The 17,671-nt window shown below is 39.4% G+C and overlaps 3 protein-coding genes across 4 annotated transcripts; 1 reads left to right on the forward strand and 2 right to left on the reverse strand.

Moving 5' to 3' along the window:
- Positions 1-1,077: 1,077 nt before the first annotated feature.
- LOC117792444 (pre-mRNA 3'-end-processing factor FIP1) lies at positions 1,078-3,636 on the reverse strand. Its single transcript, XM_034632597.1, has 4 exons — positions 2,167-3,636; positions 2,066-2,110; positions 1,847-2,007; positions 1,078-1,779 (listed from the first exon to the last, which is right to left on the reverse strand). The coding sequence occupies exons 1-4, from the start codon at positions 3,560-3,562 to the stop codon at positions 1,252-1,254; spliced, it is 2,130 nt and encodes a 709-aa protein (XP_034488488.1). The 5' UTR covers positions 3,563-3,636; the 3' UTR covers positions 1,078-1,251.
- Positions 3,637-4,987: 1,351 nt separating this feature from the next.
- LOC117792447 (nuclear receptor subfamily 2 group E member 1) lies at positions 4,988-6,203 on the reverse strand. The gene is made up of 2 exons (XM_034632602.1): positions 5,561-6,203; positions 4,988-5,199 (listed from the first exon to the last, which is right to left on the reverse strand). Exons 1-2 carry the CDS (start codon positions 6,201-6,203, stop codon positions 4,988-4,990), a joined length of 855 nt encoding a protein of 284 aa, XP_034488493.1.
- Positions 6,204-7,345: 1,142 nt separating this feature from the next.
- Positions 7,346-17,247, forward strand: LOC117792445 (serine/threonine-protein kinase PAK 1). Of its 2 annotated transcripts, none has more exons than XM_034632599.1 (8): positions 7,346-7,680; positions 11,304-11,506; positions 11,567-11,724; positions 12,995-13,160; positions 13,222-13,818; positions 14,982-15,721; positions 15,795-16,013; positions 16,077-17,247. In XM_034632599.1, the coding sequence occupies exons 2-8, from the start codon at positions 11,356-11,358 to the stop codon at positions 16,158-16,160; spliced, it is 2,115 nt and encodes a 704-aa protein (XP_034488490.1). In that variant the 5' UTR covers positions 7,346-7,680; positions 11,304-11,355; the 3' UTR covers positions 16,161-17,247. The 2 variants fall into 2 exon arrangements, with proteins under 2 accessions (XP_034488490.1, XP_034488489.1); XM_034632598.1 differs by lacking the exon at positions 7,346-7,680 and adding an exon at positions 10,480-10,630.
- Positions 17,248-17,671: the final 424 nt, after the last annotated feature.

Consider the following 17,671-nt stretch of genomic DNA (forward strand, 5'->3'; position numbering starts at 1 on the left):
TAATTCAAATTTAAATCGATCCCACTATAACAAAACTTTTTTAACTTGCATAAGTCTAGTTATAAGATCAAACAAATAAATTATCCATTTATTACACACCATTCATTATTTAACTTAAACAGTTTACCATAATTGAGTTATTTTATTTAATTCAATCTTCAGTGACTACTTAAATACCGACAAAAATCAATGTCAATTAAATAAAAGCCCGCAATCAATTCATCAGAGTTTTTCATTTCTCACTCCATTTATGCAGATACATACATATATTTGTTTTAATTACTTAATCTGACACTGCAGCAGTTGTTGATGAATTTTTGATTTAAATAACTTTAAAGTTTCATATGAATGTGTAAGAACAAAAATTTAAAATGATAAAAATATGTTGAAGTAAATCAAAATACACGAATAAATGGATATTAATTATTTAAAATGCCATGTATGGAAATTTAACTGTGGAATAAAATGGCAATTGTTTAGATTCGTGAAATATTTATAAAATAAAATTTATCATTCAGGACATTGGAGTATTTGTATGCCAAGGCCAAGCAAGGAATTACTAATAACGAACACAAATATGCAGGTAGACATGTCATCCATAATCTAGCTACATAAATATGGCATCATCCTATTCAAGCGGTAGAAACGTCTTTGCTCCTGCTACTGTTTTGGTAAGTGGTGCCAGAGAGACGCACAAGCAGTCAAGCGGACAGGTGCCGATCATTTGTGTCAACTCATCACTCATGACAACACGAAGGTTTTTGTTTGTTTGTAAATGTTGTTGTAGTACTCTCGATTGATCACACCTCTAATTGGTCTAAAAATGCTGTCTTAATACTTTTGTATTTTATATAATATTAACGGAATATATTCAAATTAAATGAGCACAGAAGAAATTGGCAGCGAAACTCGACAATATGAATTGATAGCAAGAAATGCAACCTACAACTGTAATATTCCAAGACCTTTTTAATACACTTGAAAGAATCAGAAATTGATATATCACTCTAGATTCTAGAATATTCCTTTAAAAAAAACCTTTTAAAGCGTCCATTAAATTTTACTTAACATTTCAAATTGTTCTTAAGTTGTACGATTTTATTATTGGAAGTGTATTTGCAGTGTTTGTGTCTGCGTTTGTGTGAGTGCATAAGTGTTGGTGTCTGTGTTTTTAATTTTATGTATGTTTGTGTGTGTGTGGCTAGCTCAAGGAACGGTCTGTTCTTCTTCCATATAGTACCTAAGTAACTGTTATTCCTCCTCCTCTTTGTCCTTGCGATGCGATTTCTTCTTATCGCCGCGACTTGAGGTGCCAGATGTTAAGGAGCTGCTTTGTTTGCTGCTTCGATCGCTGCGATCCTTTTCACGTGACTTGGATTTTCGACGACTCGACTTGTCGCGGGAACGAGAGCGAGCCTCACGTCGTGAGCTTTCCTTCTCTTTGTCCTTATCCTTATCCTTGTCCTTATCTTTATCCTTGTCCTTTTCTTTGTCCTTGTCCTTCTCTTTGTCCTTCTCCTTTTCCTTGTCTTTATCCTTATCACGTGACCGCTCCTTGTCACGATTACTACGTTCCCGATCGCGTTCCTTATGATCCCGCTCCTTGCGCTTCTCCTCCTTCAGTATGTGCAAATAATCTTCAAAGTATTCCTCACGATAGGCCGAGTCCAGCGCACGATAACGCGGATCCGACTCAAATTTCTTCTTGATATCATACCAACGCGTATGGCGCTCAATATCGTGTCGCTCACGCAGCATGTCCAGAAAGTCCTTGCGCAACTAAAAACAATCATTTGGGAATTGAATTCTAAAGATTACGGAGAGTGTCGAAAATATCCGGTCTCACCTGCTCCTTTTTCAGCTGTTTGTCCTTGTCACGACGCCGCCGCTCGCGATCATCATCGTAGCCATCGGATCTGCGATCTGAGGAGGATGACGATGTCATATTGCTATTATTATTGTTGCCACCGTTGCCACCCATGGGCATCCTTTGCTGTGGTCCCATATCTACAATAAAAAGAATGTTATACTCCATCATACTCTCGTTTTATAAGTTGTAACTTACTCATGTTGTGTGGCATACGCATCATGCCTGGTGGTGGACCCATGCCTGCAATAAAGATTCATTAAAATGTGTTGAAACTTTGTTAACACTCCTCAAGTTACCCATGTTGTGTGGCATGCGCATGTTCGGTGGCATCATGCCGGGTGGTGCGTGTTGTCCTCGCAGCTGTGGCGGTGGTCCACCCATTTGGGGCGGTGGCACGCTCATTTGTGGCGGCATGCCTGGTGGTCCGCCCATTTGCGGCGGTGTCTGCTGCTGCTGGGGCAGGTGGTGTGCTGGACCGGGTGTTAGCTCCTTGATGCCAGTGGGCACCCAGCCGGGATTGTCATTGTTCCACTGGGATTCCTGTGTCGGCTCATAGCCATAATCGAATGGTTCAGGTTCGTGGAAGAAGGGTTCATCGGCGGCACCCGGCGGAGGGAAATTGGGCGCCATTGGTCCTAAGCCACCTCGCGAATACTCACGGCACTCGGCCGTCATCACCTGTATGGCATTCTCCTTAACACCTCCCGTTGTGGATATGGGACGTGGCGGTCGCGCCATCATGCCCATGCCTGTACGCGGTTGATGCTGCATCATGGGTGGCATACCAGGTGGTGGCATTTGCATGGGTCCATCACTCAATATGACCATTGGCTGATGATGATGCATGGGACCGCCCATGCCCATGACTCCGCTAATGTTACTACTTCCACCATCGGCGAGGCCCATTGACGTGGCACCTTGATTCACATTTTGGGTAAGACTGGCCAGGCCAACGCCGCTCTCGGCGACACGGAAGCGTTTCTGGCGCTCACAATACGCACGCCACGTTTCCTCGTTAAAGCCATAATTGAAGTAGTCGGTTATATCAGCACCAGGCTTACGCCATGGCTTCTCCTCCAACGAGTCTATGCTGAACTCGTGCACGGCAACTCCATTGATGGTGCCAGCTCCCTCAAAGTCCTCGATGCTGAATTTTCCAGCCTGCGCCGTTGGTTTGGCCTTATCACCGGCTGTGCCGCCAGCCAATAAATTGGGTCGTTGTTTGATATTGTAAGTGCTGGGCGCGGATTTGATATCGCCAATAACCACATTGATGTCATCGTCGGAATCGTCATCGTCATCATCATCTGAACCGGAACCGTTGCGCTCTTTGCGAATCATTGTACCCGGCGCGTGTTCCGTCAGATCCGTCATATCGGCATCGTCCCCCTGAGACCCGGCGTCATCCATGCCAATGCCGCCAGCGTTGGGCGCATTACTATCCGTTGTGTCCGGCAGCGCTTCCTCATCCTCCTCCATTTCCTTGGCGGGATCCTCGAATTCAGCATACTCCAGCAGTTCCTCCTTGGGAAAGGCGGGCAGTCCACCGGTTCCGGGCTTTTCACCGGTCACCGCAGCGAGTGCCTCGTGCTCCGCAGCCAATGCATCGCTGCCATTGGATATTTCATTGGTTGTGGAATCTGGATTCGAGGTGCCGTACAACCAGCTATCCTCATTTGTGTCATCTGCCATACTTGTGTTAATTACAACGAGTGACCCACAACTTTCTTTTATTTCAAGAATTCTAAATGCCGAACAGCGAGCTCAGGTAAACACAACTACAAAACATATTCACTGTTGTCAACTTAGCTATTATATAGCTAATTCTGGCTATTTTCAGAGTTCGTTTGCTAGAAAAATTTCAAAATTGCTATTAGCTGGAAATCTGGCTATTTTAAATATATATTTAGCAAAGTTTGCTATTAATATTTTTGGTACAACTGTGCCAAATTCACACAATAACAAGTTTAACAGAACAAGCTATTATTCCCCCCAAAACTTGCCAGCACTGGTGAGGAAGACTGCAAGCCGTTCCAAAGGCTGCCACCCTGCAGAATTGACCGATCTGGCAATGTGAACCATTTTGGAAAAAATTGTCAAAATTGGTAACAAAAAATATATCCACCCAGTTTTGTCAAATTTCGCCATTTTTAGGCTATAATTTTTTAATATTTCTCAGAATTTTTGTTGGAATCTCCTCAATTTTTTTATATTTAGTTTTTTAGAATTAAATTTTGTAATTTCTCTCCCCGAGGGGTGACGAACTTCAAACTTTCATTAAAATGCTTTCCGTAATTTTATGTAATTTCGAATTTTTAATTTCCTTTAAATTGTTATTTAATTACAAAGTTATGTCATTTTTATATTTGCAACACCTTAATTGTAATTTATCGACTTAGCGCGAGCTCAATCAATACCCACTAAAAACTTGCCAGCACCGGTGTGGAAAGTGACAGCCTAGTCCTTGGCCCTTGGGCTAACACCCTACAAAATTACCCGATCTGTCAGCTTGTATTTATTTATTTTAGCTAAGTTTTAAATCCAAATTTTGGTGAAACTGTGCACAAAAACCAATTTAGATGCTTTCCAGCCAGAAACAGCTATTGTTCCCCCTGAAAACTTGGCAGCACTGGTGTGAAAGCACTGTTTTGCCCCAAGGCTGCCACCCAGTCCAAGATTTGCCACTCTGCAACATGTCCAATCTGGCAGCATGTACCATGGAACATGCATGGAAGTGAAACACGACAAATGCAGCTGTTACAAAACCGCCCAGTTTGCTATAATGAGAACTACATTTATATTGAATAAATAAAATAACTGCTTAATTATTTAATTTTTTTTAAATAGGGATTTTATATAGAATTAAATTTTAATATTCAATCAATAACGGAAATTTCGTTCTGCGTCATAAAATTATGAATATTAAAACTACTAAAGAGGACAAAAATATATATAAATACTAAAAAATATTTTTAAAAATAAAAAATATATAATTTGTGCATCAATTTATAAGGATAACCTTGGAGTCCTCGGAAATAGAATAATTTATTTCTCATTCATAAAAAAAATCTGGTTTTAATTTTAACAGCCATTTATTTATATCTAAAACTTTTGCTCTCAAAGAGTTTTTAAAATATCACTCACAACATTGCGAAACATACAAGAAAACGCACAATCGTAACGCCGTACACAAAGTTGACGTAAGCCAAGCAAAAGTTGGCCAAAGCGGAGCCAATGGGAACGATGCAGCGTATATCGAGCCAAAGAACAAAGTGCTCCATTTGCGTGTGTCTCCAAAACTAACGCATAATCGGCATTCAAGGCGAGTTCTGTAAAGGAGTTACGTATAATATAATTAAGATTAGCAATGAATACGCACCCGAACTATAAAATTATTTACCCCTTTCTTAAAAAAGAGATTCGGTACAGAAAAAAATTGAATACATGAATTTAAGTTTTTCTTTAAGTTTTGTAAACGAGAACGCAGATTCGTTCGAATCAGTGCATTTTTAGAAGCAGTGCCATTTAAAACTGGAAAATACCAATAAAATCATAATATTGAGTAAAACTATTTAAAAACGTATGAGAACTAAAAAGATAAAAAAATAAATTAAATAGTTAAAAGTTTTAAAATAACTGTGTCACAATTGTGGCCCAGTCTTGAAATTTAGATGGTGTGTGTTGACCTACCTTTTCGGCTTAGAATGAGCGTTTCCAGAAAGTTAAGCTCCATGACATCGGCACGCAATTGTTGTGCCTCGGAAAGAAGCAACTTGAGTTGAGTATCGCCACATCCTTCAATCATGGCGCTTATGTCGAGAGACCAATGCGATGCTCGCAGGATGAAGCACTCGCTCCACACCACCTGGAGAATAGCATCCTGTTGGGCGCGTTCCAGCAATCGAAACTGTTCATTTAACTTCGCTTGACGAAGACACGTAACCAATATCTGAGCTAAGATCTGAAAGTGCAACGCCTGACCACCCGATGGAGGTGGGGGTGGCGGGGTGACAACCAGTAGCCTTCGATTGTGATTGGGATTAGGAGTGGGACTATGATTAGAGTGAGTCTGGTGTCCACGCGGTCCACGTTCCTCTTGAACCGCAGCAACATTCATTCCCACGGCGAGGCATCTTTTGAAGCGACAAAAGGGACACCAATTGCGACGAGCCTTGTCCACGACACAATTTCCCTTTACGGCGATGCATGCATAGTGAGTTCCCTTACGGACGCTGCGCTTGAAGAAACAGGAGCAACCATCGCAGCAGGAGACACCATAATGCTTCCCAGAACTCTGATCTCCACACACCTGGCATGCGTTATAAATAGACATAAGCGACATGGACGTGGCAAGGATTCAAATTGAACTAAGCTGAAATTACCAGTCTATTGGTGGTTTTATAGAGAAAGAGCAACGTTCACAAATGATATGCAAATCAAAGATACTTCAAGACTTCAACATGATTTGTGGTTTTTTATTTATTTAGCGGATTCAAACTCAGACCGAGTTCAAGTCGGATAACCTAGAATTTCATTGCTTCTCGGGGGCGTGACATGTCAAAAGTGACAATCATCGGCATGGGCGAACAACGTGTTAACAATTTGTAAACAATTATTGTTTTGCTCTATGATTGGTCAGCGTCGGGCACTTGAAATGTCCAAAGAAGTGACGTTTTATGTAAATAAAAGGAAGCGTCGCGTAACGTTCTTCAATCCAACATGTTGACAATTAGGGGTTGTAGTTGTGGTATGAGCTTTTGTGCTTTTAAGGACACTGACACTTTCCCAAATACTTAATTGTTAGTTAGAGGTTTGTCAACAACAATCGCCTTTAAATATTCAGCAACTCTTTACAATTAAATTGATATACAATTAATTTATACAAAATCTCCCCCGACTAGTGACGAATTTTCAAAATTCATAAAAATGATTTGGCTTAAATGGTTTTCAAAAATTTATCTAATTACATTTTTTAACAATTGTTTGTTGTTTAAATTTGTGAAATTAAATAGCGCGCCGTTACACGATCATTCTCGAAACTAAGGCTGCCACACGTTTCAATGATTGTGGCGCCACCTTTTGTGTATGGCACCAACGCTGAACGCCGGCTCCGGCTATGAATATGGCCGAGCAAACTATTCAAATGTTAATTTATTTTTAGTTCATTAAGTAATAATTTTGCCATAAATTAATAATTTGGTGAACATTTTTAAATTCAAAATTAGACCTAATGATCTTTTATTCAAAACGACCCTTTTAGATCTTTTGCGAATTCCAAGGTCTGGCAACGTTCAAGTAAACGGAAACATTTTTCAGCAAGGTGGCAACGTCTTCAATTTGATACAATAATCGAAGTTTCGATACAACTCTGTACTTTACATGTGTCATGTTTTTTGTATTACAAGAAACGTTTATAAAATAAAATGTAAGCTTTCATATTGCAAATAAGCGGCACAATCGCGCGCGTATTATATCCATAAAAACGGCAAGCTAACAAACCGTATGCAAAGAGTGTTTGCTGTGGCTTCTCGTTCGCCTGCTGCCACTGCGGTTTTCCTCTCTGTCGGCCATTAATAAAGAAACTACAACAATAAGTGAAAACGCGAAAAGAAGACGCTGAAAAGCAAGCAAGCAGTTACTGCAAATGCCAAGCAAATGTGCAGTGAAGGTTGAAGTGAGCTTAGCAATTACAACTACAAAGCGGCAGGAGAGGCTGTAAATTACAACAACAGCAACAACAACAAATACACAGATCTTCAAGTCTTTGGACGACGTCGGACATACAGGGTGTTGCAACATACATACCTGCAGTGAGTTTTGTGCTGTTGTTATTGCTCAAGGTTTCATTCATAAAAACTGCACTACATCAAATTCCAATTGGAGTGACGGCCAAAACGACAACATGCAGCTGTTTGGCAATAGCTAGGGAGGCGCACACACACACATAAAACATACACACGCACACATGTGCATTGATTTTTCCAACATTACACTTGCGTGTGTGTGGGTGTGTATGTGAGCGGCCAGGAAAACTGTTCAAGTGGTTTTTCATTTAAGATTATGCGAGATTAACGCATTGCTGCTGTTGCTGCTGCTCCATTTCCATTTTGGTGTAAAAATAAACCGCTTTATAGAGTCTCGGCGCCCCAACCCACCCCCTTCCCTCTTCCATCATCGCCACTCCCCACAAAGAAAAAATGTCAACAAGCGTGCATACAGGGTGCCCCCACCACCACCACGATACCGCCTCCCTCCCCCTCCCACCGACGCACGTGCAACGTGAAGCGCCAGCAATGCAAACAACTAAAATAAAGAGAACAACAAGAACAAGCAAAACGTGCCAAAGCGCAGCAAATAAAAATACATATGTACATACATACAAACAAATGTTTGAATGAATGTAAATACATATGTACTCACATATGTTGATATGAATGTGTGTAGTATATGTTTGTAATAATTATAATGCTAGTATGGCAATTTGACATTTAACGGTTAGCGGCCTTTTGGCTAACGGCATTTGAATGCCCTTAAATATACATATATGTATTTGCTTAGACCCCAAACCTCCGCCGGACAGGTAATAACGTAAAACGGAAAGCATAGCGCCAAGTTGCAACTGAATGGTATAAAAAAAAGATAGAAAGAAAAAAGGCAAAGAGAAATAGTGGAAGACACATTTCCGCCCGGTAGCGAACAAACCAAAATAGACAACAACGCACAGTGGGGCCAAATCGTTGACCAATTGTCATAAGAGAATAAATTAAATGTTATTTAAAAAATAATAATAGACATTATTTTCGCAACTTTTGTTTAAATAAATATAAGTAGTAATAAATTTGCCAGCAGTTTGTTATCTGTTTAATTAATAACTAATGTTGATCGTTCTTTTAATCTAATGATGGTCCCACATTGCGTGGACAGTGTCGCCGACAACGTGTCTATGTGTGTGTGTGTTTGTGCTGTTAGGATGTTTGTGGCTTCTCCGCACTTGGAGGCAGTTCACTCAATGCACTTGTAGTTGTTATTGCTGTTGTTTTTTTTTTTTAATACTCTGCACCTACATAGACCTAAGTAAAGGGGTATTACATGTTTATTTTGTATGACATATGATCAAGTTTATACCTGAGTTAAATCCTTTTTTAAGCCAAAGTTGCCGACCTGCCACATTAAGAAGTTTTAGTTTGAAAAATAACTGTGTTCGTTTCCCACCCTGTAATGTTCTATAGAACTGTCATTAATTAATGTTGCAATCACCCTCATTTGTATCCAGATGATGTTTGGAATGTTACGCAAAAAAAAAACAAATCTTTAAGGCGTTTTTAAAGTTGGTCTATTTTAAAAAATCCGCTGACTGCCTGTAAACACTGAAAAAAATTAAAGTGTTGCAACTCAAACCGATTTCAGTTAAATCGGACTTAGCTGCCTTATAAACTTGGCAATAGACTCCAGTTGCAGGGTATCTGTCAGTGCACTCCCTCTCAAATAAAGCACTCTAGTATTTTCTTTGCAACATGCACCTACGTTTGTATGTATATATATGTACATATATGTAGTTTTGGCCCACTTGAACAGGCGCAAAGGGAGAAGTGGAGTGAGGAGGAGCTGGTCGTCTGCTATTCTACACTTTTACACACTAATCTGAATGCCGCAAGTGTTGTTGAGTTTCCTGTGGCGCTGTCGCTCATTAGGGAATAATTTGCATTAGCCGCGTTGCAGCAGAAACTCGTCGCAGCAACAACAACGACATAGAGACACACTCATACAAACATATTGTATACATAATACTTATAAAATTTTTATTGATTTTACTTGAACTTCAACAACAGCAACAAAAACACATGTATACTACATACAAATGTACGCGTAGAATAACAACAACAGACAAAATTTAACCCAATTCTTGGCGCCCACTCGCCGCACTCAGGAAATGTTTGGAGTTGCCGATGCCGATGCCGACGCCGACATCGACGTCTTGGGGGCAACAAAAGCAATTTTTACCTATCGACAATGTTCGTCATCGCAGCGTTTGCTTTGCTCTCTTCTTGATGTTGGGCAGACGGCCAACAAACATACAAATGCACATCAAAAAAAAAATATATATATCTTGTTTGCTTATAATTTTCACACCCCAGTCCCACCGTAATGCTATGTTGTTATTGTTATTGCTGCTGCCGACGCCTGTCGCTGTCGCTGCATTGACTTTTGACGCTTGACGTTGATAAATGAATCATAAAAGCAGCGCAGTCGACGCCACCGGCAAACGCATAGACAAGCAGACTGAGAGAGTGAACAAGAGAGAGTGCATGCTCTTTTGTATCATATGTTTTATTGTTGTTGCTTCGCTGCCCACGCATTAAGAATCATTTGTATTTCTTTTATTTAACATTCTCATAAATATATATTTTTTAAGTGCTAATCGATAACAGCTGTGACTCTTGTTATCGCACAAGCTTAGCGTCGTTTATTTTTCTTATGCTGCCCACGATCGTTGTGTTTCTCACACGCTCTTGCTCTCTTGCAATCGGTCGCTCTTTCAGTCTACCTCTCTTCCTTACTCTGTTGTAGTTTTTTCTGTTGCTGCCGCTGCCGCTGTCTCTACCGGGCAATGGCAGTGACACTCAAAGCAAGTCCGAGTCTCGCAACTTGGCAGTCAGAGTCAGCTCGTCGGACGGCCCATATTGATATTAGTTGTTGTTATTGTTGTCGTTGTTCTTATTGTTGTTGGCGTTGCAGCAAACCACAAAAAAAATATATTGTGTGGGTGTTTTTAACCATTTTGAAGACGAAAACAAAATAGACTTTCCTGTGTGCCAAATTTCAAATTGAGAGCAGACGATTTTAAAAGCAATTTTGCAGATAATCATAAAAAAAACAAACATGAAGTGGAAAAAAGCAAAATTCACCGCAATCTATATATATGAGCATACTTATGTGACACATACATATGTGTATAAATTTATATATATTATATATAATTCTGTGGATTTTATTATGACAAAGCTAAAGTTGTATGACGTATATATAAGTAAAAAAATATATATACAGTTAGTCAACAAACTGTTTTGACAAAGCCAAAAATTTACACATTTTCTCTTGCACAAAATATATTTCTTATTTTATTTTTTTTCGTCTATGGTGTCTAGCACAAGTTGATAAAAAATAAATATAATTTTCATTGATTTTATTTTGTTAAAACACTTTCTTGACTAACTGTATATAAGCGAAGAAGTAAAGCAACAGTAGAAAGCAAGTTAGATAAGCATTGTTATAGATAAACGCCTCGCCCCTGGCCTTGCCCCTTCCCCTGCCCCTGACCCTGCCCTTGTCGTGACGCATTTTCCAATGCATGAAATCATTTAGTTTGTTTTAAACAAATGCACTTGGTTGCATGGAACTTGTTAACATGGATTGCATTTTGATTTTATTTTAGTTGCAGCTGTTTTACCATCTAGCCAAATCAAAAGACAGAACACAAATCACAGATGTCAAGCGAGGAGGATAAGCCACCGGCGCCGCCAGTGCGACTGACCAGTAATCGTGGCGGCGTTGGCATTGAACGTGTTCCCATCCCTGGCAGCGGAGCGGGTGGCATCGGCGATGGCCAACCAGTTGATATGCGTCCATTGCCCAAGGGTAAGTTGGTTCAGTATGTGGTTACCACACATTGTTTTAAATCTCTTCCTTCCAATTAAGAACCGGACGATGCGGATCGAAAGAATAAAAAGACGCTCAAGAATAAGATCAAAGGATCGAAACCATCTCATATGGATTCCAAACCAAATATATCGTATCCCACAAACTTTGAGCACACTGTTCATGTGGGATTCGATGCAGTCACCGGTGAATTTACGGTGAGTTCGTGTCGGATTGCTTGGTTATATACATTGAGGTACTTTGTTGTATGCTTGCTTCTCGGTCTCGCAATCATTTTTATTTATGGCCTACGAAAAGCAATATTATAATTATTATTTCTATTGCGAATTTCTTATAATTTCGCCAGTTCCATGCGATAAGCTTGAAAGCTTTAAATACAATGAAAACACTTAAACATGCATCGATTCGTTTGAAACACCTCAAATATTTAGATAAGGTTTTAAAGTAAACATGTTGATTAATCCTAAAACACGTTAGATAACAATTTTCAGATAAGGGCAAACAAAATGGGGTAAATTCTATCAGTTGTAAGCTAACATCGGAAATAAAGACTTAAAAAGCTTAAAGCTCAATTGGAGATCCATAAAAGTATCTTTCACTTTTCTTAGATTAATACAAAGAAAAAGCTTTTAAAAGGTTTTTTATGCAGTGAAGTTGGAGTATTTACTGAGCTTTTACTGTTTTTGTTTATAAAAGCTTTAATGCACTTGCATCTATTAGCTTTTAATTCAGATGATCTCTTATAGTAAATATCAATAAATAAAAAACAAAGAAGCTTTAAACTCTTGAATTGTGCTTATGATTTCATTTTTATTAATCGTGTAGCAAACTTTAAATCCCTTTCGTAAGAGTGAAACTGTTTTAATTCATTCATATATACATATAGTAAATTCGTATTTATGCGCAATTGTTTTGTTGGAACCCCTATTAAAAATACTTAAGTGTACTTTATGTTTCTCTCGCGATATGTTTCTATATCAATTTTTGTATTATTCATTATAATTTCAAGCTGCCAATGAAAGTAAGTAAACTCCACGTCTAAAGCAACGGAACTTGCCTTCATTAGTTTTTTTCAAAGCGAAATTCCAATCATCATCTGTTGTTTAGTTGTCCCTCCTCCATTCCTTTCTGTTTTGAGATCGGCTATTTCATAGTTAACATTTCGTTAAGATTTAAACTTAAGATTCTACACAAAACAAAATCCAAACAGCACACAAAAAACATTAACTGATCGCTGAGCTTAATATTCGTAGTTCAGATGCTTTTAGTCGCTGGCCTATTAATAAAAAAACTCCCAGATTGAACATTCAGCCTAAATACCAATACTTAAATTCCAATCCACGATTCCTCTTGCTGTTCTCTCTCTCTCTCTCTCGTTCTGTGTGTGTTTGTGCTCAGCTTAGCTGGGTTTCTTTTAATAATTGTGGTGAATCTTTTAATCTAATGGGCATTTCCTGCATTTTACAGGGTATGCCGGAGGCGTGGGCACGTCTCTTGATGAACTCGAACATCAGTAAACAGGAGCAAAAGAAGAACCCGCAGGCCGTGCTCGATGTGCTCAAGTGGTTCGACAATACAAACAAACAGAGGCCAAGTTCCAAGTACATGACAAATGCCATAACGACGCATTCAGGTAAAGCAAATGTAACTTAATCATTTATAAAATTGTTGTTAACTTTACGTCATCTCTTTAGGATCTTCGCTTAGTCGCGTCAGCAGCAGCAGTCCAAGCAGCACGCCCACAGACTCCGAGTTGCATGGCTCCAACAGTGGTGGCAACTTGATTGGCGTGCAACTTGGCAGCATGACACTAGGTCCCAATGCCAACAATGTCTCAGTTGCAGGCCAATTGCTGAGCAATCACTACCAACAACAGCAGCAGCATTTGCTGCAACAACAACAGTTGCAACAACAGCAGCAGCAACAGCAACAACAGCTGCATCAACAGCATCAGCATCACATTGGCCTGAGTCAATCGCATTCGTATAACTACATCGGTCACACAGCCTCCTCATCCACATCGCAACATTCATCAGCTAATGAGGATGATATGCTGGGTCCAGTGCCGCAGCAGCCACCACCGCCTCCCGTGGCATCTCGACCGGAGCGTACGAAGTCCATTTATACGCGACCCATCGAGGAACTGCAGCCAGCGCCCATGCCAGCGGCACCGGCTACAACACCCACAACGCCACTGCAAAACCATAAAACGACGACGACGGCGGTAGCGTCGTCACCTCTGCTGATCAACAATGCAACAACGACGCTGGACAAGAACAAAAACAATGCAAGTGAGTGAGCTGCCAGTGAATCAAGTTCAATTAAACTTAAGCTTATCTATTCATTGTAGTCAGAGTTGCACCAAGTTCTTGCAGCTTAAGGAAAAGTATTAATTAGATTTAATTTAAACAAATGTTGTCTGGTTAAAGCTATCCTCATATAACAGTTTTTGCTTCCGGCACTATTCCTACATGAGTTTTAAAACACTGTTTTTTGAAAGTCAGTTATTGATTGGAGGAAGAAAAGCAAGGATTTAAGCAACATGCACATTTTTGTTTAAGAAGAAGGAACAGACGATGGCTCACAGCAGACTGAGTGAGATTCCTAAGATCTAGATATTTGCTGATAAACACTCCAAGAGAATTTTAAACCTCTTTTCATTTTCATATTAAATATTCCCTGTGGTCATATTCCAATAATTTGCATGCTAGTTATGTAAATATCTCAGTTAGATTTTTGCTGCAAGGGCATCGGAACTTCGGTATGATTCGAAGATGGTTTCTGTTTTGTTGTTGTTTTAGTTTTCAGTTGAAGAAATGCAATAATGTGTTATGTGTAATGTTAATGTTATAATTGTTATATTTGTATCGCCTCTGTGTTCTGTTCTGTTTTGAAATTGCTTTAAATTGCTGCTACACAACATCAGCAACAACTGCGGCAACAGCAGCAGTAGCAGGAGACAGCTCCACATCAGCGTCAGAAGCAGCAACAGCATCAGCAGCAACAACAACAGTAGCAGCAACTACCACAACAACAACAGAAACAGAAGGCAGCAATGCAACAACAGCTGCTGCAACAACTCGTATTTTGTCTGCTATTTTAAATGCTACTAATTGTCCTCCTACTTCTACTAGTACCACAGCAACTGTTGCTCCTAGCAGAGGGGAGCAGCAGCTGCTTGAGTGCAATGCTGCAGCAGCAACAGCAGCAGTTGCAGATGCAACAACAACAATAACAACAACAACTACAGTTGTAGCTGCAACAACGACTAATCACGACTCTTCTGCTTCCTCCTTTTCATCGTTCCCCTCGTTTCATGATGATGCAACGCCGCCGCTTTCCGTCAACGCCTTGTCCTCGATACACTGTCCAACGCCACCGTCTTCCGTACGCAATTCCGCCGTTGTGCCAACGCCAACAATTACAATGGTTACACCTGCAACACCTGCGACAGATCTGTATCACGATCCGGCAGCCAACAACCTCAATGCAACTGCGTTGGCAGCAACACCTGCGGCAGGCACCCAAATCGCAGTGCCACAACAGGCGGCGGCTGCCACAACAACAACGACAGCGCGAGCCGCAAATGCCAAGAAGAAGAAAATGTCGGATGAAGAAATACTGGAAAAACTGCGCACCATTGTCTCTGTGGGCGATCCCAATCGCAAATACACCAAAATGGAGAAGATTGGCCAAGGTGCCTCGGGCACCGTGTACACAGCAATTGAATCCTCAACGGGCATGGAGGTGGCCATCAAGCAGATGAACTTGTCACAGCAGCCCAAAAAGGAGCTAATCATCAATGAGATTTTGGTAATGCGAGAGAATAAACATCCGAATGTTGTCAACTATCTGGACAGCTATTTGGTATCGGAGGAGCTATGGGTAGTCATGGAATATCTGCCCGGTGGCTCGCTGACCGATGTTGTTACCGAGACCTGCATGGATGAGGGACAGATTGCAGCCGTTTGCCGTGAGGTGTTGCAGGCTCTAGAGTTTCTGCACGCCAATCAGGTAATCCATCGCGATATTAAAAGTGATAACATACTGCTTGGTCTGGATGGGTCCGTCAAGCTGACTGATTTCGGTTTCTGTGCGCAAATCTCGCCCGAACAATCCAAACGCACAACAATGGTCGGCACACCCTACTGGATGGCTCCCGAGGTCGTCACACGCAAACAGTATGGACCCAAGGTATGTATTTTAAAATTTTATTAAATATCGCACGTGTGTATAATTAATAATTATTCATTGTAAATGTTTGCAGGTCGACTTGTGGTCGCTGGGTATAATGGCCATTGAGATGGTCGAGGGTGAGCCGCCGTATTTGAATGAGAATCCGCTAAAAGCATTGTACCTCATTGCCACAAACGGCAAACCGGAGATTAAAGAAAAAGACAAACTGACGGCAGCATTTCAAGATTTTCTAGACCAATGTCTAGAAGTGGAGGTGGAGCGGCGCGCCAGCGCCATGGATCTGCTAAAGGTGAGCAGACATTCAATTTTGTTCTTAGAACTTGAACTAAATGAATGTTTTTATTTTTGGCAGCATCCTTTCCTCAAATTGGCACGTCCATTGGCGAGTCTAACTCCTCTGATTATGGCCGCCAAGGAAGCAACTAAGGGCAACTGATTGACAACCAAGAAACAGCAGCTTATTTAACCATTACTAATGAATTACTATTACAACAAGCAACAGCAACAACAGCAGCAGCAGCAGCAACAACAACAACAACAATAGCAACAATAACATTTATGCGTATACATGAACAGATGATATATTATTAGTGATTATAATAATTTATATAAACGTATTTATATACATACACATATATACTTATTATATATTTACATTATTAACTATTCTAACGAGAGATATGAAATCAAGAAGCTGCAACACACGCGTAGTTCAATTCCCAATCATTTTACATCGACATTTCTTAAGATTCATATTTTGAAATGTTTTCCTCCAACATTTTGCTGCTAATTTGTTATACCAAATTAATGGGCATTTTAAATGCCTTTGAAAATTATTTCTAAAAACAATTTGATTATTCAAGCATCATTTAAACTATTAACATTAAACTACATTAAAAGTTGGCATTTGCATTTAAAAAAAAATACCATATGAAAATAAATTTAATAATAAAATATTTGATTACAAGAATTGTATAAACAAAAACAAAAAAGAACATATAATTTCTAAATTAGTTATTCATTCATTTTCTGTAAGAAACAATTAGAAAAGTGAAAGAATTTCTTTCGAAATTCTTGCGCAAAACGCTCTAACACTAACTGTAAACACTTAAGAGTATTATTTAACTGGTTCATTTTTAAGCTTTTGCTGCTTTTAGTAAAAGTTTTATTTAGTTTCATAAATTTCTCTAAATAATAAAAACATAAATATATATTTTTGTATATTTGCTTGTCGATTTTCTTTTGAATTTTTTGCTGGTTTTTATTTCCGCTTTTGCTTCTTCGTTTTGTGTTTCACAAAGTAACTAAATACGTTTTCACACACCAAATACAACCTCTCAACATCCATTTTGTACTTTGTCTGTGTATGTAGTTGTAAATCGAGTAATTGAAAAAGAGGTTACCATTATATTAGAAGAGTCTGTATTTTTCAAATAAACAAGACACAGTGGAGAAATTGAAACAAATTGTAGCAATTTATTGAACTAATATTATAGACATAGTAAATAAAAGAGAACCACTCTAAACTGTTCAATAAATTGATAGTAGCAACTAAATATAAAATAACTAGTAATTAAATAGCTTGTAAAAAAACGATCGTGAACCATGAGAAAACCAGTTACTTTGTGCCTAACCAAAAACAAAAACAATTGAAATGCGTTCAATGAGAGCAACAAGAACAACAATTAATTAATATTAAATATTAATAGCAACTAACTGATATAGATTAAAACATAGTGAATCGATTTACATAGCACTTAGCGTAGAGCAGATAACTAAAACACCGAAACACCAGCTATAACCAACTTTTTGGTATGGAGAAAACCAATTGTTTAACATATTTAACTTAATTCACTTCATTGTCTTGCTTTTGAATAGAGGTGGAAGCGTGGGACACGATTCTTCTTTCTTATTTTGATTTCGTGTATATTTATGTGTGGAACATTG

This window comes from Drosophila innubila (assembly GCF_004354385.1).
Source record: "Drosophila innubila isolate TH190305 chromosome 3R unlocalized genomic scaffold, UK_Dinn_1.0 2_E_3R, whole genome shotgun sequence".
Classification (NCBI taxonomy): Eukaryota; Metazoa; Arthropoda; class Insecta; order Diptera; family Drosophilidae; genus Drosophila; species Drosophila innubila.

Bases quoted from the DNA above. Each gene is read 5' to 3' on its own strand.
- LOC117792447 (XM_034632602.1), bottom strand. From the start codon at position 6,203: ATGTCTATTTATAACGCATGCCAGGTGTGTGGAGATCAGAGTTCTGGG. The intron at 5,200-5,560 runs GTAGGTCAACAC...ACTCCTTTACAG, and splicing joins GCTCATTCTAAGCCGAAAAG to AACTCGCCTTGAATGCCGAT.
- LOC117792444 (XM_034632597.1), bottom strand. From the start codon at position 3,562: ATGGCAGATGACACAAATGAGGATAGCTGGTTGTACGGCACCTCGAAT. The intron at 2,111-2,166 runs GTAACTTGAGGA...TCTTTATTGCAG, and splicing joins GCGCATGCCACACAACATGG to GCATGGGTCCACCACCAGGC. The intron at 1,780-1,846 runs GTGAGACCGGAT...GATTGTTTTTAG, and splicing joins AACAGCTGAAAAAGGAGCAG to TTGCGCAAGGACTTTCTGGA.
- LOC117792445 (XM_034632599.1), top strand. From the start codon at position 11,356: ATGTCAAGCGAGGAGGATAAGCCACCGGCGCCGCCAGTGCGACTGACC. The intron at 13,819-14,981 runs GTGAGTGAGCTG...CACCTGCGACAG, and splicing joins CAAGAACAAAAACAATGCAA to ATCTGTATCACGATCCGGCA. The intron at 16,014-16,076 runs GTGAGCAGACAT...TATTTTTGGCAG, and splicing joins GCGCCATGGATCTGCTAAAG to CATCCTTTCCTCAAATTGGC.